The 23933-nt window shown below is 32.2% G+C and overlaps 2 protein-coding genes across 3 annotated transcripts; both read left to right on the top strand.

Annotated features, from left to right (window-relative positions):
- Positions 1-14085: 14085 nt before the first annotated feature.
- Positions 14086-20305, top strand: LOC143069051 (uncharacterized). 2 transcript variants are annotated; one of them, XM_076243483.1, is made up of 3 exons: positions 14086-14504; positions 14819-15054; positions 19793-20305. In XM_076243483.1, the coding sequence occupies exons 1-3, from the start codon at positions 14500-14502 to the stop codon at positions 19828-19830; spliced, it is 279 nt and encodes a 92-aa protein (XP_076099598.1). In that variant the 5' UTR covers positions 14086-14499; the 3' UTR covers positions 19831-20305. The 2 variants fall into 2 exon arrangements, with proteins under 2 accessions (XP_076099598.1, XP_076099597.1); XM_076243482.1 differs by lacking the exon at positions 19793-20305 and having other exon boundaries at positions 14819-15897.
- Positions 17262-20305, top strand: LOC143069053 (uncharacterized; the record flags this gene model as incomplete). Its single annotated transcript, XM_076243484.1, has 1 exon — positions 17262-20305. A coding segment is annotated over one exon (1059 nt), but the record flags the coding sequence as incomplete, so codon positions are not given.
- Positions 20306-23933: the final 3628 nt, after the last annotated feature.

Genomic DNA, 23933 nt, shown 5'->3' with positions numbered 1-23933 from the left:
ACGTTCCGTTCACGTTATATAATCACGAATTGTCTTAATACACTGCTAAAATTAACCAAAAGGAACTTACCTTAAATATAAACAGCAATATTTATAGTTTCCATGATTAAGATATTTCACTATTACACTAGAAACTGTACACAAAAAAATACGACAAAATGGGGGATTTTTCGTGCCTTATTTTGGACATGATGTTCCTTCGTACCGTCTTCTGGTATTTATATATATATATATAAGTCGTCCGATATACCTGTACCTGAGTTTACCGCACATTTTTAAAACCTTTGCTTAACTTTTACATAGATACAAAGGAGAAGAATGCACGTTTGGCTTAAGAATGTTTGCTTGTCATGTTTTGGATTTTTTGTCAAATTTTCGAAATCCTCTGGTTTTATCCATTTGAATGCCTTAAAGAATTTTGCCAATGGACCCCAATTTTTCTTCTTATAAATCTTTTACATGTTTAATTATAAAACATTTTTAAAAGTCTTATAAACTCTTATTTATTTTTCAATAGATTTTGAGAACTTTAACTGGTCAATAATGAAGCTATGAAAAGTCAAGAGAGAACATTTTCCCGTCAAAGTTTCAATGGCTAATATCTCTCAAAGAAGCACATTTGACCCTTATAATTTTTTTTTTTTGCTTTTTTGATTCCTCAATTAATCCCCTATCAATATATACTATTTTTAGGAAAAGTTATTTATTTTGAAACTGAGCAGCAAACTTCCTTAATCTATCGAAGACTTTTTTCAAACTGAAAAGCATATCCCTTATTTTACAAGATGTTTTTAACATAGCCCGGAAATTTAGATACGGTTCAGGTTGACTTATCAATCTTTTAAAGATTCGTTTCAAAACGGTTATATATTCAACACTGTAGTTCACTATCTTAATTTTATTTTTATTCCTATTAACAAAGATTCTGATATCAGTAAATAAAAACCATACTTAATATAATTGGCATACACATGTGTTCTTTCACATGTTATGTAATGTAATTACACTATGTAATATGTCCATATCTATATATATGCTTTGCACAGGTTTATTTTCATTCTATGGCTGCATTTTTATAACGTGTTTACACTTAGTCTATTGGAAGTTTGATATGAACTGGTTGATATATTATTCTTTATTACCTATTTTGTGTTAGTTGATATTGGTTTTAAACTATATATAGCTAGCTGTCAGTAACAAGTACTCATATCTGTACTTGGTGACTTTTTATTGTCTTTAGAAATGTAGAATAGGAAATTCCCCTGCCACGTCCCGTCTGTAGTTTATAGGCAACCGTACGGCTTTCGGTAATGAGAAAACACATACCGAATAGTCGGATGTAAAAGCCATGACATGAAAAGTATAACAACAAATTAATTAGGAAAACGGTCGGCAAAATTTAAAATAATAAAAATTAACGAAAAATAAAAATGGCTTAAACGATCTAGTGATTAATGCAACCACTGAAGTACAGACTCCGCACTTTTGACTAGAACACAGACAACTTGATGAGGTTTGAGCATGTTTGTGAGTGCTTATCCGTAAAAGCACAAAATAAGAGCAAACGATAAACATCAGTTGAAAAATGCTCATTGAAAACAGAAAACAAGAATATCGAACCAAACCACAGTCGGGACGTGGCAGGGGAATATTCTTATTCAACCGACTCTCTAAGAGAAGTCAGATGGACTAATTTTATTTACATGTGCGTGACATCTTAGATACTATATCAACAAATTCCGTAGATATACCATTTATGGCTAATACATGTATAATCAATTATGTTTTCTCAAACAATTTGTTCAGATCTATATGTAAGACATATTTTATCCTTTTTATGACACGCAAACTAATTAAAAGTAGAATCACAAAAATACTGGACTCGGTGGAAAATTCAAAACGGAAAGTCCCTAGTAATCAAATGGCAATATCAAAAGCGCAAACATATAAAACGAATAACAATTGTCATATTTTCTTATGTTGAAGATGGTGGAAGAATAAATGGGTATTTTAGACACATTTCGTTCCAATAAAACATAGGTATCAATCTTACTGCACTAAATCTGATCCTACAAAATTGGAAATAATTCTTAATTTCTCCATTTGACAAAATATCTCGGGAAAAATGATCGTCATTGTTCTTCATATTGATTTCTTAGATAAAACAGCATGTATTACACGTGTAGTGAAAAAATCTAGATATCACAAGAAACATTTCTAAACAATCATATCTACAACAATCAATGTAGATATTCACACAGGCGTCTGTGCTACGTTCAACAAATCAAAATTGGTAAATGTTATAAAATGTCCAATTCCAAAATTTTGACCCATAATATAGGTAAACACAGAAACAATTCGGATCAAAGATGAATGTGTTGTTTGCGTACACGTTCAATATATAATCGATATGCAATTTTGTCAACTAACATGTAATTCCGAATAAAAGAAATGAAATTGTAACCGTGAAAAAACAAGATTCAAATCAAATAGGAAACTTGAATTTTATATACGAATAATGAATTTATCATCACTCGATAATAATTCACCGATTATAATTATACATGCTTGATTATAATTACAAGTCAATATCTCCGAGATGTTGCTGTTAAATATTTTCCTTTATATATTATAAACAAAAGCTAAGAGTAGTCTACAATTAATTGACCAAGAAGACAAATCAAGGTTTCAAACAAAAGCTGATTGAATCGCTTGAATCGAAACGGAGCGAGATAATGTTCAACAGCAGGATAAGCGTCTCAAACTTGGCAAGTACATGCACTCTCATATAAAATGTCGGGGAAAGAACACAATAAATAAGATAACAAACGACTGTTCTAAAGAAATAAGACTGAGAACACATGTCGCTAATGAGTCGATGAGATATGGATATATTATTTCCAACAACGAATTTGCGATGGTGTTCATAATGCATCATATAAAAATGTAATGCATTATTGTAAATTGGAAGAAACCAAAAGCAACTCAATAGGGTTTCACATTTAAGCTGAAACAACTCATCAGACTTATTATTACAAATTAAAAAAAAATGTCTGCTTTTTTCGGACCTTAATGAAGACACTAAACTTTATTTCATGTCTAGTATAATAATTGCAATAAAATATTGTAGACTGCTTATTTATTTAAAAGACGAAAGGACTTGCCTTGCTTATGAAGCTTTGAAATAATAAATATACATGGGCTACAAACACTCGTGAATTACAAATATTATCAAAAAGCCAAAAAAAACAAAAACAAAGGGATTTTATAAATACATATTCTACGTCAGTTGATCTCTAGTGGCAATTATACCACATGTTACAATTATTTTTGTAGTGATTTAACATATAGCGGTGAAATCTTAAATTAACCAAAAATGATATCGAGTTAACGTTTGTCCTTGTCGTTTATCCCTGGAAGATGGATCATTGTAAAAAGGGGACACAGGTGTATACTTCCCTGGGTTATACAATGTAAATTATATTCATGTGATTTTCAATAGATGTGTTTCAAGTCTTAAACAAAAACACATTCATAAAAATAGGAGTGAAGCTTTGTATGATATTTAACCATGAATTCTGCTCAAACCGATGCGACGGGTCAACTTGAACTTATTACCAGTTATGAGAAATATTGATCATCGTTGAATGCCTCATGGTGACTTGAACATGAAGAACAACAATAAAAACGTTCCATATTTCGATATTTATCACGTATTGATATACAAAATAGTGTCTCAAGTACAGTTACTCCATATCCCTTCATATTTTCATTGGGTATACGACAGACTTAAAAACTGTTACATACAACAACTAAAAATCAGAAATCTTGAGACAGTATAGCAAATAATTCTCTTCGTAACAACTGACAAATCCTTGACAAATGTAAAATTGCAAAGTAGTAACAAACACCAAGTGGATAATTGCGAGGTTTAAAAATCACTTTCAGTTACTGAAACATGTTAGTTAGTAAGTAAGTTAGTAAATTTTATTTAGAGTCTGGCATGATTTGTACAATTCAACAAGGTAAACATGAGCTCTGTAAAGCTCTTTACCAACTTGATATTTAAAACAAATAAATAACAAATTATAAGCACATTTGACACACTACACATGCAATTAGAAATAATACACATGCATGATATAATATCTAAGCAAACATGCATAAATCAAAGCATTCAAGCTAAAATGAAAGGAAAATCGTATCTTGCTTTAACTGACACAAAGACAAAGGCTTAGCAAATAAATAAGATAAAACTATTCTTACTAATACTAATATGTTACCTATAAAAACTCCCGAGATCGTTCACGTGGAAAGTAAAGATATCTTTTTGGTGAGTACGTTCTAAATGATGAAAACTGCATAATATAATAATCAAAATAGAATATAAAAGAACTATTTTAAGAAAACAAGAACCATAAATTCCGACAACGATTCGTTGTAAGAACTTGGTACCTTGTTTACACTAGTTTAAACATATTTATTTATAGTGGATTGGGAAACAAGTTTTGCAACTTATATTAATCCCTTTCCACTTTGCGGGTGCGAGTGCTGCCTTGTAGCGGCATTAGCCTGCTCTTTTTCGAAATCTACAAGGGTGTCTTTAACGTGCAAGAGATATGGCTCTCTCTTAACACGGGTCAGCCATTTATCGTCCCCTTCCGACGGACTATCATCGTTTCCTCGAGACCATACTCGCAAATGGTGTCAAGGGAGAGCCGAAAATTCAGTTCCTGAAATTTTCATCCCAATTGGGAATCGAACCAGGAACCTTTGTGTTAGTAGTCCGATGCACTAACCACTACACCACGGCTCTCTCTTATTACAAAAAAAAAAAACGAGAAACGAGAAACACGTATAATATCCACATATACGGTCAGGTATTCTGTGCATAATAAAACAATGAACATTATTTTATTGTTTTAAATATTTGGCATCTTTTTCTTACATAAAAATTAATAAAAAAAATGTATTTATTTAAATGACCTAAAATCTTTCATTTTCATATACCGCAGAAAATAAAAATATAGATCCGTAGGAACTCGTGTAAAAATCTCAAACACAAGTCATATAATAAACCGGCTTAGTGCCTGTCCATAATGAGGCTTCAAGCAAGTTATACTATTCCAACAACCTATATACTAGCTAAATAACTGTAAATCAATATATTTTTCGGTTGTTTTATTTTTTGTCATCATCAAATAATTATGTTTTCTATGATGTAAATGCTTATTTCATGTAAATCATACCATTTTGGTCTCAAGCATATTTTATACTACTCTTCTTTTTTCAACATCATTTTTACTCATAAGCGAAAGGCACTCGTCTCAGAATTGTTGTTTAGGTTAAATATACGACTTGTTGACATTATTCATATAGCTGTGCATTCTATTCAAAATTAATTTCAGAATACATTGTCGTAAAAAAGTTGGCTGTCCTAATAATGGCTGTTGTAAATACTAAACAAGAATGTGTCCCCAGTACACGAATGACCCACTCGCACTATCATTTTCTATGTTCAGTGGACCGTGAAATTGGAGTATTAAAATTAAAAAGATCATATCATAGGGAACATGTGTACTAAGTTTGAAGTCGATTGGACTTCAACTTCATCAAAAACTACAACGACCAAAACTTTAACCTGAAGCGGGACAGACAGACGAACGAACGGACGAACGAACGGTACGACGGACGGACGAACGGACGCACAGACCGGAAAACATAATGCCCCTCTACTATCGTAGGTGGGGCATAAAAATACACTTAAACTGAATATATATGAATTGTATAAGATTAAATGATAATAATATACCTAAAAGTATCACCAATGACATCACATTTCAAATTTTACCTTTATCAAGTACTGAACACAAAGCCAAGATTACCGAGCAAAAGAAAAAGATGAAAAAATAATTCTTAGGCTAAAAAATCTCAAATTATATAACATAACATCCATTACTAAAAATGTCAATAGTGTTACTAAATAGTGTCAATGGTGTTACCAGCATACAGCTGTTTGTGAAAACTGTGTATATTTAATACATGATATTGTTAAAACATTGTTAAATAAGTAATTGTTTTTCATAAATAATATGATGTTTAGCTTGTTAAACACGAAATAAACACAAAACAGTGCTGATTGTCATGATATATTCAGTGGTGTTACTAAACTGGTCAATGGTGTTATTTTATCAAAATGGTCTCACCATTGACAGTAACACCAATGAGTTAAGGTGTATTTTAAGATTCAGTTACGAAATAAGTGCTCCATTCCCCTATTTTATATGTTTTTACTCGTTTATGTTTCTATAATAGATATGTTTCATTATTCAAAGTTAAGAAAATGTTTTCAAAAAATGATTTTTATAAAGGGTACACCATGGACACTATTTCCAATTACGATATAACCTTTACTTACTTTTACGAATGTCGATTTTTTCACTAAATCTTTAACATAATTGTTTGTTTTCTTTTGCATAACATACGTACAGGTAACATTGCTGAGGGTGAAACTGTTGTAAATGTCCAAATCTTGCGAAAGATAATTCTTAAAGTACTAATTTGTCCTTTGGTAACACCATTGACTTAAAAAATATTACATTTTCTTTTGGTGAAAATTTTTATTATAAAACCAACATACACCTCCCAAAATCGTTAAAAAGTGTTTGTATGTATCAAAATGCAATAAAAAGTGATAAATCATAATAACAAATGATATGAATAATAGTCCTATTTCAAGTCTGAAAGGATTTATAGTAAAAAATAACAGTTAATTCTGGCTATCTTCAAGGGTTTAAGAAAACATAAAGGATGTTTTTATAACATTTCATACTGTAAACAGTATAATGTGTATCACAAAACATTCATATCTAACATAAGCAAGTGTTATTTTGATATATTTTCATGTCTGTGACTTAAAAAGACCCAATAACATAGTTTTGCATGTTTTTTTTATAATGACCCGTAAATAGAAGCCAAATGCCTCTTTTATATAATTGTTCCTGATCGTATGAGTATTTGGACAATACGCGTATTGTCATGATCATTTGCGTATACTCATATTATCCAACCATACGCGTATGGTCCGACCGTTCGCGTATGGTCGGACCATATGAGTATATACTCGTTTGTTTATTAACGGGCCGGGCCATTTGAGTATAAGGACCATATAGGTATTTTTTCAAATATATATAAGAATGATAATACAATAAACTTTATATAAAAGATAAGTATGATGATAACATAAAAAATGTATTATTTTAATAATTCAAAGGCCACATAATAAAACAAATATTGACGCCAGTTAGTGTTTATCGGTAATTATATTCTTGCATTTATACTTATAGTGACATTTACTTCCACGCAGTGCCATATCTTTTCTGCATTTGTACGTCTTGGATATTTTACAGTTACAGATTTGTTTTCGAGTGAAAGGCTAGCCTTCTTAGCAACTGCACGCAGTGATACCGGGGTACTTGGGACATTCCAAAATAGTTCATTAAGAAATTTTGGAAAATATCTTCCAAATGCGACATATTAGTGCCATCACTCGTAATAAGAAATCGGTAATTCAAATTCAAATTCAAATTTCTTTATTTCGAATCAAAGGGCCCATAAAGAGCATATAAATCAACACACAATACAAAGTTCATACAATTAGAAACAACACACAATACAAAGTTCATACAATTAGAAACAACACACAATACAAAGTTCATACAATTAGAAACAACACACAATACAAAGTTCATACAATATTCACAGAAACAACACACAATACAAAGTTCATACAATATTCACAGAAACAACACACAATACAAAGTTCATACAATATTCACAGAAACAACACACAATACAAAGTTCATACAATATTCACAGAAACAACACATGCAATCAAACAAACATACTAATTGTTAACAATTAAATATGATTTTAAACAAATACGGAAACAAATATGGTAATGACCATAGGTATAAAATGTGTTGCTACTAGTGAGTAAAATTAAATGCGCAAAACTGCTTATTTCTATTTAGTTAATCTTTTTATCATTATAACTACATGTAGAACACTCCCGCGAAATCGCGGGCATATACAGCTTGGGAACTGTTGTAGGATTATTTTTTTGTAAAAGATATTATGTAATTATATATATAATTTCATAAAAGGTATCAAAAGCCCTCTCCCTTTTTCCAAAAAATTCAGAGAAAACAGTAGACAGATTACAGAGAGTCTCTATATATCAAATATGTACAATCGTAGTTTACATGTAGATACACGCGACAAAATAATTGTCCTCTCTAAGCCCTAAGGAGGTATAATAGTTGTGGTTCTTGCGATCTAAACACCATGATATGGAGAACGCTCTGATTAGCTTATTCATTTTTCATTTTTGTTATCTATCATACGATTGGCTGTATTTTTGCATGTTTTAAACCGGAAGTCTTATCTATGACTAAAAGTCAGTCTGATGACGCAATCAATATCCGGACTCCTTTTTTGTAGAACACACCCGCGAAATCGCGGGAATTTAGAGCTTGGTTGAAAGTATGTATACTGTTGTCGGTAGAAATTATGTAAAAGATTTTGTGTCTGGAAAATTTCAGTATAAGAGTTCATATCTGGAGAATTTCAGAAAAGGTTTCAAAATTCATAGGTACATGGAAACAGTTTCAGCCCTTTCCCTTGTTTCCAAAGTCCATTATTTTCTTCTCTGTTAAATTCCATTATACTCGCGTTTCTGTATACTATGAACATACGTATCCTATAAATAAAGTGTATTTGCTATTAACTATCAATTTCAAGTTTCGTCTTATAGTCGATCACTGCTATAGATATATTATAGAGAGAGTCTCTATCAACCCCATAATTATTGTACTACCCCGAGTACTCTTATGAAATTTATGTGCAAGATTAAAACCGGAAGTCCTGTTTGACTTAAAACCGAAATTGCTGGCATTTAAGCTTGGTTGAAAGTATGTTATCTCTTTTAGGAAGAATTTTTGTAAATTATTTAATTTTCGTTCATTTTCTTTACATAAATAAGGCCGTTAGTTTTCTCGTTTGAATTGTTTTACATTGTCTTATCGGGGCCTTTTATAGCTGACTATGCGTTATGGGCTTTGTTCATTGTTGAAAGCCGTACGGTGACCTATAGTTGTTAATGTCTGTGTCATTTTGGTCTTTTGTGGATAGTTGTCTCATTGGCAATCATACCACATCTTCTTTTGTATATGTCTATAATTTAAGAAATGATATCAAAAGTCATATAGGTACATGGAAACAGGACGATATTTTAAAGCCAAGACATGATAATACATTCTATGTCTCTGCTATGAACATACGTATCCATATTATAAATATTAAAGTGTATTTAATTTTCTATTAACTATTAATTCTAAGTTTCTTCTCCATGGCGATCACTGCTATATTATATAGAGTGTCTATATATAGAGGGGGGACCTTTTTGTGTTAACCTGTTATGGCCCTTTTCATGAAAAATATGTATAAGTTAAAACCGAGGTATACGATCTAAAAACCACGATATTGCCAACATTCTGATTGGCTTATTTATTTTTCATTTTTGTTATCTATCATACGATTGGTTCTCAATGTTAAAACCGGTAGTCATGTCTGACATAAATGTCGGTCTGATGACGGAATGAATATCCGGATACCTTTATTTTCGTTTTTCTCCCAAAATAACCCAAACTGAATAGTCATAAGAATGGATGACAAATGCGACTATGCATGGTACCTATAGGACACAGAGGCATGATGATCAATGTATTGTCGGAGGAAGAGAAGCGACACACAAAATGAGGTCTTCTCGTTTAATAGTATAGATATAGTAAAATGACCTTTGATGTCGTTTTTTTTAATGACGTGACAAATAGAAGGGACATACCTTACGAAGAGTTAAGTATTACCTGGTTAATTACCCCGACCATACGCGTACGGTCGGACCATACGCGTATGGTCGGACCATACGCGTATGGTCGGACCATATGAGTATATACTCATACTGTCATGCGCGCATGGTCCAAATACTCATATGGTCCGGAACATAATTATAAAAGTTAAGTGAAACAGAATCGATAGCTGAAATGAAACATTGCACAATGAGGACATTTGTTATAAACAAAATATCTTAAAACATGAATCGATCGTTTAGTTTTACATCATATCGTCTCTTTGTCTTTTTTTTAAGCAGATCCATTCACTGTGTACACATTAAAACAAGTTTTTACACAAATCTTTAACAGAGAGTAAGTAAAAATGCTGATGATATATTGAAATTACCCAATATCTTATTCTTCAATTTAGTGTATATAACAAATACAAATAAAATACATATTGAACAGCGGAAATTTGCAATTAGATATGGAGTGTTAAAGTGCAAAAGGAAACTACGAAGAAGCCTAGTAATGGATCCTATAGATTAAAACATATTGCATTTATCAAAGTAGAAGTGATCAGTAAACATTGTCTATAAGAGAAGCTTAATTATTGCTATTTTTAGTGTTTTATTTCAGATTATATGTTTCCTAACAGTGTTTTATTTTGTGAAGATTGTCGATAACAAATATATGTTCTGACACAAAGATTTTAAAAATTAAAGTTATTTTGATTTCTTCGGCGGTTTTACGAATATAATCATGGCAAGATTGGGAATTTCGGAATATCTGTGTCAATATCGGTAACCACGGAAACGTTTGTCGTCACTAGATTCCTGCTCTCCCTCTTTCCTAATCAAAACTTATCGCTGGATTTAAAAAAATTCATTGACATCACGACTTATGTCAGTATTGAAGGTTTAACTATTTAAAGATCCCAGCCTGAATATGATGAAACCGTGTTGCCTATAACCTTTTTCCGTAATGCTTTGAAAACTTCCGATTGTATTTCTGTCATTTTTCTAGTAGCCATGATGGTATTGGTCTATAAACTAGTGATTTTTCATTGAATCGTGGTTTATTCTTATTTTTCAAGGACATATAAAAGCCGCAGTAGTACTGTTCGAAAGACATAAATCGATTTAGAGAAAAGAAATCCGGGTTACAAACTAAATCTGAGGTAAACACATCATAAATGTTACTTCTGTTACTTTCACAACCTTTGCAGATGTTATAACATATATGGGATAGCCGATAAAACCAAAGATATTCTACCTATTTGTCTCTATAAAGTCATACCGTCAAAAGAACACGTTCCCAACTTTTCATGCTCTTACACTATATAAAAATAAGAAGGCATGATTGCCTATGATACATCTTTATTCTAACGAAAAAAATGCCGTAGATGAAATCACCTATATATCATCGTTCAGCTTTAAACAACGAGCAAAACCCATACTGTCGCGCGTGTCGCAAAATTTATAATATCGGGACATTACAAAAACGTCACGATAGCCCGATTTCCTATTGCCGAATTTGACTCCGGAGTTTATACTTTTTTTACCTGTTACCTTTTCTGTTGTTGGACATCCTGGTACTCGTTAATGTAAAAGCAACTTACAGAATTAAAATCAAGTTAACACTCGGTACAATTTGAGGGGGGAGGGGTTGAAACTTAATTGTTTTATATTTTCTATACACAAAAATATCATCAGAAAACAGTAAGCTTTCCCACAAAATTGCACCGATTATGTTTTACATATTTTACTTCATACATGTATGTTTGATCTTACTTGACCGGGTACAAGGATATCCTACCATATAGTAGGTAAACTGTATAATCCGGAGTCAAAAGTCGTTGATATGAAAAGGGTATATTCAAACGAAACGTTGAACGTTTATATTCTTACATTCTTGAGTCTTAATTGTAATGGTCAAAAGTAATATTAGAATTTTTTATATAGTACAATTTTTAATGTAACACAGAAAAACAATTAAGATGATAGGTGAAGAAAATTTTCAGATTTACATATGGATTTTACGTTATATTGTTCAACGTTGTCCCAAAATACGGTTCGGAATATGAGATTAAGTTAAATTGATCTTTATACAAACATAATACTCATGGAATATAATGACGCAAAAGGCAAACGAGTACTATTTAACTCATGTCCCCTACATGCCAATTCTAAACAAACAACACCATACAGACCCGTCAGACGCATATTTCTCTTATAGTTTTAAATAAAGTTCAACATTCATTTATTATTGTAAATAAAAACACTACATTCCGATTAAGGACTCTAGTTTTAAGTTGCTTATTAATTTTTAACAAGTGATAAAATTTGTTTTTTTTTTTTTGTTTTTTTTCATGAATTATACATTCACTATTGAAAAAGATCATGGTTTAAAAAAAATATCTCGAAATTAGAAAAAAAAGCACATTGAAATGACAGCCATGTTAAAGAGACGACATATACTCATTGTATAAATTCGACACGATTGGTAAAAAAGAAAACGCTTGAAGTATGCCAGCTCTTCAACTGAAAGGTTTTAATAGATAAATAAACAATGATAAATGGGTTTTTAATATAAGACAATAAAAACCATTTCAGCAAAATTGATTAAAATTTCATATAAAATTAAAACAAATAAAAACGAGTCATTGAAATGATATGATATGAATGTATCAAAATAGCAGCAAAATTAAACTTCATTGTATCATGTGTATTGCCACGTTTTATAGCAAAATATACTCAATGGATGCGTTTTATGTTCTCATAAGATGTCTTTCAGCATCTATTCTATTTCATCCAAGAGCAAACATTGAAGTACATGGTATTGGTAAGTGATTTCAAAGATCAAAGACGTTTACATTCCTTTTTGTATGTAATTAAATAGGGTTAAGGGATAGACATAACTGTAATTTTTTTTATTTATTAATTTCGAGCTTCTTAGACGCTTTTTTGGCTGCTTTAATACGGAACTTACATCAAACTATTTGAATACCAACTTAACGAATTAATAAATACATACATTATACATAAAAACATGTTATAAGCTTTTTGACCAAAAGGCATATACAAAGACTTACCAAGGGATTTGAACATTAGTTTCAACGGCGCGTAACGTCTATTGTCCTACGTTTGAGCGAATTTGTCCCTCGTATTTTCACGTTTGTTCAATAAAACGCATAATATTGACGCAAAATTTTGATAAACTACTTCTTTTGATTAGATGATTTCAGTTTCTATTCCTTCTAGGATATTTTTTTCAACCCAATTTATTTGCAGAATAGAAAAAATATTGAGTACTTAGTTGTCAAGAAGAATGTTATCTGTGGTGGCATTTCGGTGTAATAAGACATTTTTCTTTCCATTTACAATAGCTCCCTTTTGTGTTATTCTTCATTCTTTTTGGCTTATATTATTTTCAATCGTTTGCACACTTACTAACTTGACAGAGTTTGATTCAGATATACACTCACATATGCAATTGTATATTAAAATGAAAAAACTTCTAACAATATGACTTCACACTTACATCTATGAGACATGGGATGAGTTTAACTTCCAAATTGACAATTTATCATTTGTTAGACGTAATATACATTCTGCTCCGTCGTGCGGTGTTTACATATATCAATTTATACGTTTTGCTCGTGCATTTTCTCACTATACGACCTTCATATATACATGAGTGTGTGTAACAGAGTTATGAGGAGGAAAGATGAAAAAAGAAAATAGACTCCGTAAATGTTGTTGACTTTTTATTTTGTCGGTCTGCTCAGTATCCGTACCCAATGTGAAATATTCACGAATATGACTGTTTAAGCGAGTACTAATTTGCATTGCCATACGACGTCTATCGGTATTTAAAAAACATATAGCACTTGTGCATTTATTTATTTCTCTTAAGTGTGGTTCGATTGGATATTGTATTATTTCTTGTCGTTTGTGGATAGAATTCTGAATTTTCGACAAATTTCACATACATATGTGTGTCTTATTTGTCAGTATAGTCAAGATAATTTTCATTTTCATTGGAATACAGTATTGTGTTAGCTCACATAGTTATGACTTTGTCATAGCATACATTTAAAATAGCCTTTAGAGACCGTCATAATCATAATAATTATTTTGACTAGTAGTGGGAAAATAATTGTAAATATTTTAATCTTGTTTCATATAATTCGATTTAAAGGGCTCGACCATTAAATCGCGTTATCAGAGGAAGACCAGCAATAGTTCATTAGCAGGTCAAAGCAGACGCGCATGTCTAAATTTATTACACTACATATAAATTAACTGCTCTTGCATTCTCATCACAAATATTGCAAACGCTATCTTCAAGGATTTATATTGATCTAAGGTCAGACTATTGATTTAATTTATTATACACATGATTACTTGATATTAATTTTAATACATTCAATCGATTTTATTTGTTTATGTTTATTATATGTCTATATAACGAATTATGATGTTTAATTTAATTTAATTTTAGTTTCATTCACATTATTGCTTTGTCTTTTATTGAGGCATCTACTGTTGATGCTATCCACGCTAATTGCATTTTGTTATGCAGATTATTTTGGCAACTTCCTATGAGGTATGTAATTTATATTTAATATTCGATGCTCGCCGGGAGTCATCTAATATGGCTAGACAATACAATTATACATGGTACACCTAATTGCTATTTGATGTTGCAAATTATTTAAGAGAATTATACTTAACTATGCGTCCGTTAAGAAATATTTGGTAAATGCTTTAAATTGACATTTGATTAATTGATTTATCATCAATTCTTTTCCGTCACAGATATCGCGTTGTTTATTTCATGTTTACTTTTATATTTAGTTAAACATATATTTTAGGATTGGTAACTATTTTTTATTTTACACTGTGTTTATTTATTGGAAGGTTAGTGATGCCTAGGGGAAAAACTGTCGCGAGGGGAAAAGGAGTTAAAAGAAGGAGAACAGCCCGTGTTACTGATAATGACAGGACAGCTGCACTGTCTCAAACAGAACATGATGTAGTGCCGCCACGGACGCAAATTACAACATCTAATGCATCAGGACCATCTACCACATTTAACAGTTCAGTGGATTTACCGAATAATGAAGAGTCGTATTCACAAACCATCAATGAACAAGGTACATTTCAAAATTTTGAATCTAATGTTAATTCTGTACATGAAATTGCTAGCATCAGCAATGATTTGGGTAATAATGTGTCTTGCAATATCAGACAAAAAATCTTAAATGGTGAATATATTGATCTGGGTTGTTTATTGTCGAACCCAGTACCTATTGATGATAATTCTAATACTTTAATAATTAAAGATGGTGTTCTACAATCTAAACCAAAAGCATCAACAGTCAAGATTAATAGTATTAGTCAGTGGACTGATGCATTCCTGATTTTCATTGATATTTACCTGTCAAGTCATTTGGGAGAGGCAAGAGGGCTTCTGAAATACATGAGTAACATACGACTGGGAGCTAGTAGGGTTCCCGGTTTAGGCTGGAAGAGGTATGACGAGCAATTCCGTTTAAAAAAAATAAGAATGCCGTCTTGTAACTGGGGAACAGTTGATTTAGAGCTTTGGTTACTCTTCATGTATGATGATAGCACACAACTTAATCCAAACCCTGTAACTAATGCGTATAAATGTTATGATTATAACAATGGATCCTGTACTAGGCCTAACTGTCATTATTCACATAGTTGTTTACGTTGTTCAGGTATTCACCCATCGGTAAACTGTACACGATATGGTGCTCAGACAAATTTTAATTTTAGGCGTGGTCCTAGATTCGCTGCTGGACAACCAAATAACAGTTCGCAACGAGGCTCGAGTGCTAATCCAAGGGCAGCTGTCAGATTCCAGCGACCACCTTTCCACGGTTCATTCAATCGCTAATACGCCAATTAAATTTGATGTTCTTTGCAAGTTTCTGGAAAATTATAGTAATAAAACAGTTGCTTCAGAATTATATTTGGGATTTTTGGAAGGTTTTCGTCTAAATTATACTGGACCTAGGATGACTACTGATTGTAGAAATCTAGTTTCTGTTTTTGGCAATGAAGTTGAAGTTGCAAAAAAATTATTGAAAGAAATTAATTTGGGAAGAATAGCTGGTCCATTTAACAATATACCACTTTTTAATCTAAGATTGTCTCCGATTGGCTTATGTCCTAAAAAGGATGGTTCTTGGAGGCTTATACAGCATTTATCATACCCACACGGTTTAAGCGTAAATGATTATATTGATAAGGGCTTGTGTTCTGTGACTTATACGCCATTTGACCATGCACTAGATATGGTGGGTAGCCAAGGAAAGTTCGCCCTAATTGGAAAAAAAGATATCAGCTCGGCATTTAGGCTTTTACCAGTAAACCCGGATGATTTCGAGTTATTGGGTTTCAAATTTTTGGACTTTTACTTCGTGGACCGCTGTTTGCCTCAAGGTTGTAGTCTGTCTTGCGCAACGTTTGAGAAATTCTCAACATTTCTAGAATGTATCTTTAAGGACAAAACGGGATCGGAAAGTGTTATACACTACTTAGATGATTTTTTGTTTGCAGGCCCGGGGACTGATTCAACTTGCCTTAACCTGATGAGTGAATTTGATTGTTTATGTGATCGTTTAGGAGTTCCTTTGGCACATGACAAGACCGTCGGTCCAACTCATGTTCTTACTTTTTTGGGGCTTGAAATTAATACAATTGAAATGTCTGTAAAAATTCCCAAAGAGAAATTGCTGAAATTGAAAACAATAATTTCAAATTTGTTAGGCAAAAAAAGAACAACATTACGTGTTCTCCAGTCTTTTACAGGCATTTTGAATTTTTGTTCGAGAGTGATCCCTACGGGTAGGGCATTCAACAGACGTTTTTATGATGCAATGTCAGGAATATCAAATCCTCGGCACCATATAAGGCTCACTGCGTCAATTAAGGAAGACATAAGGTTGTGGTCGTTATTTTTAGATTGTTTTAATGGCAAATTTTATTTTCCCGATTCCGATTGGATATCAAATGTTGATATGGAGTTATTTACTGATAGTGCTGGGAGTGCGTTTGGTGGATGTGCTTCGTATTTACATCCTAATTGGGCTTTCTTTCCTTGGCCGTCATATTGGTTAGGTTGCGATATATTAAAGGACATTACATTTTTAGAGTTATTGCCTATTGTTTTAGCCTTTCATTTGTGGTATGCGATCTTTGCGAATAAGAAAATTATCTTACACGTTGACAATAAAGCACTTGTTCATATCCTGAATTCTAAAACGTCTAGATCAAGAAGGGTAATGCATATTCTTCGTCCTTTAGTCTTACAAGCTATGGTTTATAATATTCAGTTCAAAGCAATGCATATTACATCAAACAAAAACTGTATTGCGGATGCAATTTCTCGTCAACAGTGGCCACGGTTTCGTCGCATGTCACCAGAGGCGCTACAAGAACCAGAAAAGGTCCCACAGTCTTTTCTTCAAGTGATCTCAAATTTGAATCCAACAAGTTGTTAACGGCGTCAATCTCACCAAACACAAGTGACACTTATGAAACTGCTGTCAGGTCATTTGATCAATTTAGATCTTCACACGGACATGCCATTGTTTGGCCACCCTCACTTAATGTTATCTGTAACTTTATAGCATATTTATCTGTGCAAGGTTATGCTCCGTCTACTGCCAAGTCTTATATTTTTGGTATAGCCTTTAAATGTAAAATGTTAAATATTACTGATAACACTCACAATTTTATAATTAAGAAAATGTTAATTGGAATGGAAAGGCTTGACAAACGAGTGGATTCAAGATTGCCAATTACACCACAGATTTTAGATAAATTGATTTCACTATTACCATCTGTATGTCTCTCACAATATGAGACCTTATTGTTTTCGGGGTTGTTTAGTTTGGCGTATTTTGGTTTTTTCAGGATAGGGGAATTAGTAGTCAATAAATCACTGGCACATTCTCACACTTTGTCGTTAGATGATTTTAGTTTTTCAGACAATAACGTTTCTATCAACCTTAAATTTTCAAAAACTGATCAGTTAGGCAAAGGTAGTTTAATAATTATACCTTCAATTAATTCTCATGTATGTCCTGTTCATTTATTAAAGAAATATTTTATTGCCAGGCCCAAAACCATTGGTCCTGCATTCATACACTTCGGTGGAAACTATGTTACACGTTATCAGTTTAACGCTGTTCTAAAGAAAGCTCTGAATGTGGCGAATATTACATCGGATAATTTTCAAAGTCATAGTTTTAGGATCGGAGCTGCATCTCAGTCTTCGAAAATGGGGTTTTCTGATGATGAAATTCAGGATTTTGGTCGTTGGGAATCAAAAGCTTATAAAACATATATCAGAATACCAACGCTAAAGTTAGCAAGTCAAATTTAATATGTGTCATCATTTATTTGTTTGTATATATTGTACATAATTGATTTGAAATTTGAATACTCGCCTGATCGTCACTTTAAGACTTTCAGGTCAACAAAAGAGTGTTTGGTTGGTGGGTTCTTCAATCATCAAACATGCATTTGTACATGCTAGAAAGTCTGTCGATGGTGTAAATTTAGGTTTGGAACGAATAAAATCTACAATATGGTGGCAAGGAAAAAGTGGAATGAGGATTTGTGAGATAATACCCAAAGTCAAACATTTGCTTACACTTGAAGAACCCCCGCAAGTATTAGTATTTCACTGTGGTGGAAATGATATCGGACAAAAAGTGTCATGTGTATTAGGACACGATATTTTAAAAGTAATTGATTGCCTTCGGGTCTTACTACCAAAGTCAAAATTTGTTTGGTCTCAAATTTTACCCAGATTGAAATACAGGAATGAGATTGTACATAGATCTTTGAACAGAACTAGAGTTAGATTAAATAGTTTAGTAGCTACATATATCATCAAACATGGCGGTGCTTATATTAGATATCCAGAAATATCTGAAGACAACCCAGATTTATTTTTAGACGGTGTTCATTTATCAGATATCGGAAATAATTTGTTTTTGTATAGGTTACAGCATGGTTTATTTGACATTATAAAATTTTCACATACAATTTGTCCACAAAACGGCGAAGTAGGTCCATGGCTTCGGGAATCTGTTAGCTTGTAGTCACGGCGGTCAGATTCTTTAACATACAGGTTTTTTATTTTCAAATAAATCACCTTCATAGTACTGGTTGGCGGTAACAATTTTCGAAACATTCTGTTATGACAGAAAATTTCGAATTTGTTTAGTGGCGGACTTTATAGGCTGCACCAGTACCGATAAACTTGATTTATTATTATTTAATTTAGAACATTAATCCATTTCTTCATTTACACTTCAAACGTAGTTTTTCATGTTGATTTTGGACATCTGTTGCCAGGGTTCAATTCAGCACACTATTAATTCATAATTTCATTACATTCTAGTTTTATTTCAATTTTAATTATCTATTATATTTTGAAGATTTGATTTATAATTTTGATTTACGGTTACCCAAAGACCCTTTGTTCATGGGTTGGTAACCGACAGAAGCCGTGATCTTACTTCGCCAATAAATATATATTATTTTTAACATGTGTTATCTCTTATAATTCGATTTAAAGGGCTCGACCATTAAATCGCGTTATCAGAGGAAGACCAGCAATAGTTCATTAGCAGGTCAAAGCAGACGCGCATGTCTAAATTTATTACACTACATATAAATTAACTGCTCTTGCATTCTCATCACAAATATTGCAAACGCTATCTTCAAGGATTTATATTGATCTAAGGTCAGACTATTGATTTAATTTATTATACACATGATTACTTGATACCCACCCAGCCTCTCCCTTTTATTTTCGATACTGCTGTTTTTGTTCTTATTTTACAGATTTATGTGTGTTGTCTGTACATATACTTCAACTTTAAAGAAAACCTGTCACGGCTTCTGGATTTGTTTGTGTTTATGTAAACACAATTAACCGAACTACGACCTCCATATGGTGAAGTGATAATGTTTGACAATAATAATGCACTGACCAAAGATGATTTTATGACCGTCTGTTGCCAGAGGTCATGAACGGCGGACTTTATAGGCTGCACCAGTACCGATAAACTTGATTTATTATTATTTAATTTAGAACATTAATCCATTTCTTCATTTACACTTCAAACGTAGTTTTTCATGTTGATTTTGGACATCTGTTGCCAGGGTTCAATTCAGCACACTATTAATTCATAATTTCATTACATTCTAGTTTTATTTCAATTTTAATTATCTATTATATTTTGAAGATTTGATTTATAATTTTAATTTACGGTTACCCAAAGACCCTTTGTTCATGGGTTGGTAACCGACAGAAGCCGTGATCTTACTTCGCCAATAAATATATATTATTTTTAACATGTGTTATCTCTTATAATTGTATCAATTTCAAGATTAGATATCCGTCACAATTATACGTCATAGGAAGTCTCTGTGGCTAGGTTATATATGTAGTTCTACTACTGTTATCACAAGCCAGTCAACACTGAGATTATGAGTTCTCAGAGTCTCGCTCGTGCGAGTGCATTCTACTTTTAATCTTAATTGATTATGATTTTTTTTATTGAAAGTCGGTGGTTTCTTCGGGTACTCCGGCTTCTTCCATTATTTAAATCAGCAAAGAAGCCCAAAAGTGGCACTTAAAAGTGGCGTTAAAACACTACCAATCAATCAAATATGTAAAGAATACGTCACTGTGTGTGGTGTGGTGTTGTTTAAGGAAGATGCCCGTTGTGGTTCTGCAGTTTGCATGTTGAATTTAACTATTTTATTTTTTGATTTGTGCATTTCTCTGTACTGTATGTTCTAGCGTTTGTTTGACCTGTATTCCTGTCACGTGGTGTTGTAATGTTTGCAACCTATTTTAACATTGTTATATAAACGGAATGTTTTGCTAGCAATAAAACCAGGTTCAACCAACCATTTTTTATTGAAATGTCCTGTACCAAGTATATGATATGGTAGTTGTAATCAATTAGTGCGTTTCTATGTATGTTGTTGTTTGTTTTTGTAGCACTTCAGTGTTTCTTTAAAGTTGATGTGTTTTCCTTGTTTCACTTTGTAAACCGGATTTGTATTATTGTAATAGATTTCTGATTTTTGAACAGCGGTAAACTACCGTTTCTTTTATTTGATTCATTTTCGGTTTTATTTCATAATTGCTTTAATAGTTCCAATACATTTCCAGGAAGACAATATATTGGTTGTTTTGTTGACCGACGACAGAGAGTGATGCCATACGGGAACTTGGTCCTTCCAGGAAACATGACCAATGATTTATGTCTTTCACATTGCTGTTCATATCCATATCTTAAAAATGTTACATTTATGGGAACTGAGGTAAAATACATCGTTCGTAGACTAGTATAACCTGACTAAGATCATAATCAAAGGAAAGACTATTATATTTTATGTTTATGAAAATAACATTTAACATGTGGTGCACACTGCATAAAAGAAAAGCGGAAGAAACCAGAGGAAAAGTCAAACTCATAAATCGAAAATCAACTGACAACGCCAGGGCTAAAAACCGACAAATAAAAGTGAACAAGAAACAATCTTGAAAAATAAAGAATGAGCAACAAGAACCCCAACAAAACTGGGGGTGATCTCAGATGCTCCGGAAGTGTGAATACCCGCGTAGCAGGCTATTATAGAAAATCTTCTTTATTATTTCGTTCTAAATTTAAATTTCAAATTTGATTGTTTAAAAAAAAAATCAATTTATATTTAACTGAACTTTGTATTGAAGTTTTTTTATTTTGTAAAACAATCATATTTTATATTACTGCAATATATAATAAAAAACCACATGCAATAAATACACCATAAACTTTTTTTACAGGCATGGCGCGAATGTTATTGTACAAATATATCAAATAGCGACCCCTTAATACGGAGAGACGAAACATATTGTAATAGGCCATGTGAAGGCAATCAGAACGAAATATGTGGAGGTCACTGGAGCTTGAGTGTATACAGGATTGGTAAGCTGTTTTACTGCCATTGGCAGGAGCTTAAATATTGTCTCTTTGACACATTCCACATTTCCATTTTCAATTTTATATAAACGAATTTTGTATAAATAATCAAATTAATAAATGGGTGAACCTTATTGTTTAAAACCGTACAGTGACCTAAAATTGTTTAATAATAATATTTGTTAAGTTCCAGGTCGACGGGTTCAATTAGAATGATTTTGAAAGCAGAGAAAACTGTGCATTTCATAATCAGCATCACTTTATCAGATGATAATATTAATACTAGAAATCAAGGCTTACACAAAATTAGATACTTTAATTCAGTCACAGACTTGCGATATCGGTGATGGTATGTAAACCAAATACCAAGATAAGACAAACTGAAAGATAAGACTTATCAAAATAAAACCCAAATCCGTTAAAATAAATCATTGCAAACTTTGACAAAAACCGAGAAAGCAAGATTCAATAACATACATCTAGAAAAGTGTAAACTTTTTATAGACGAGAACATATATAGATCACATATTCATCGAGATCAAATTGATTGAATTGGTAAATATCTTTATTTTTACATGTATGTCAGTGTTTTCATATTCAGACTGTTCGATGGAAATAACGTCAACGTCAATAGTGACAGATGATGGCAGAAGTAATAATTCCTCTTGCAATTGTGGATATTGTTCGCAAAAATATAACACTTATTGGACAGGGACAACACTATCTGAAAGACTTGTACTTTTGAAGAATGCGCTTTATGTCAACAAAAAAGAAACGACATTATACATGGGCACTAAAAGGTGTGCTGATGATTCAAGGAAGTCTGCACAATATCTTGGACTTGGAGGCTTAATTGTAATTTTATTTCCTATCATTTTTGTAATTTCTGTTGATGTACTTAATTTACTTAAATGGCTCAATGATGGCAGTGTCTAACAATCGGTTCGTTTAAACAATGTTAAAATTGGACACTACTTGAAAAATCAATATGTAGAAAAAAAATATTTTACGAGTGAACGAACAACTGCATCACCTAAATGGCTCAATAATGGCAGTGACTAAAAACCGTTTGTTGAAACGATATAAACGTTGAAAACTACTCGAAGAAATCAAATATAGTAAAATTTTAACGAATGAATAAATAACTGCAACACATTAATTAACGAATGCGCGTAGCGGATGAGTTAATTATCACTGATGTTCGGTCATGAGTTGAACATTTTTCGATATATTTCGATTCTTTGGTTTGTTTTTTCATGTTATTGTTTTTCTTAAATTGACAATTGGCTTGTTATGAAAATAAAAAATAAAATGTCAGGAACTGTATCTTTCCTATGCATGAATTTTTATACAGAAAGGTCATGTTTTTCTCTGACTGTTTATGACGTCTTTACACAAAATCCTGTGGATATTGGATATGTATTGATTGATAATTTAGTCTTAGACTCATGATATTTTTTGTTAGTTGTTGTTGGCTTTGAACTAGCTGTCAGTAACTGCGAGTACTCACAGAGTTCAGTACTTAATGTATTTTTGTTGTTCGTCCATTCTGTGTTTTGTTAGATGTATTTCTATTTGTATCCATCGGATGAGTTAAGCCTTTTTCGACTGATTTTTATAGTTGGTTTTCATGTTGTACAGCACCACCACTTTCCCTGGTTATAAGAAGAGGGATGGGATAATGTCACGTTTGTTTGTTACCTGTAGTAAAACATTGATCTTAGTGATTATTTTGCCAATATCAGAACAGAAAGGAGAAGTCCTATAGATCAACATACAAAAAGTCATGTAATTTGTAGTAGCTGTTTTTACGATCAATTTTGTTTACGTAAGAGTATATGTAACCGTTAGAAGTTCCAAGAAATTCGGTTTTTTTAAACTTTTATAGGATATATGAATATTAGGAGATGTGTGGGTCAACGTCGATGAGACAGCAACCAACGATGAAAAAAAAAGACAATCAAAGGTCAAAATACAGTCAGAATGGTTGATAGTAGTGTTGCATG

Source organism: Mytilus galloprovincialis, chromosome 3, assembly GCF_965363235.1.
Source record: "Mytilus galloprovincialis chromosome 3, xbMytGall1.hap1.1, whole genome shotgun sequence".
In the NCBI taxonomy this organism is placed as follows: domain Eukaryota; kingdom Metazoa; phylum Mollusca; class Bivalvia; order Mytilida; family Mytilidae; genus Mytilus; species Mytilus galloprovincialis.
This window is presented reverse-complemented; position numbering and strand designations above follow the sequence as displayed.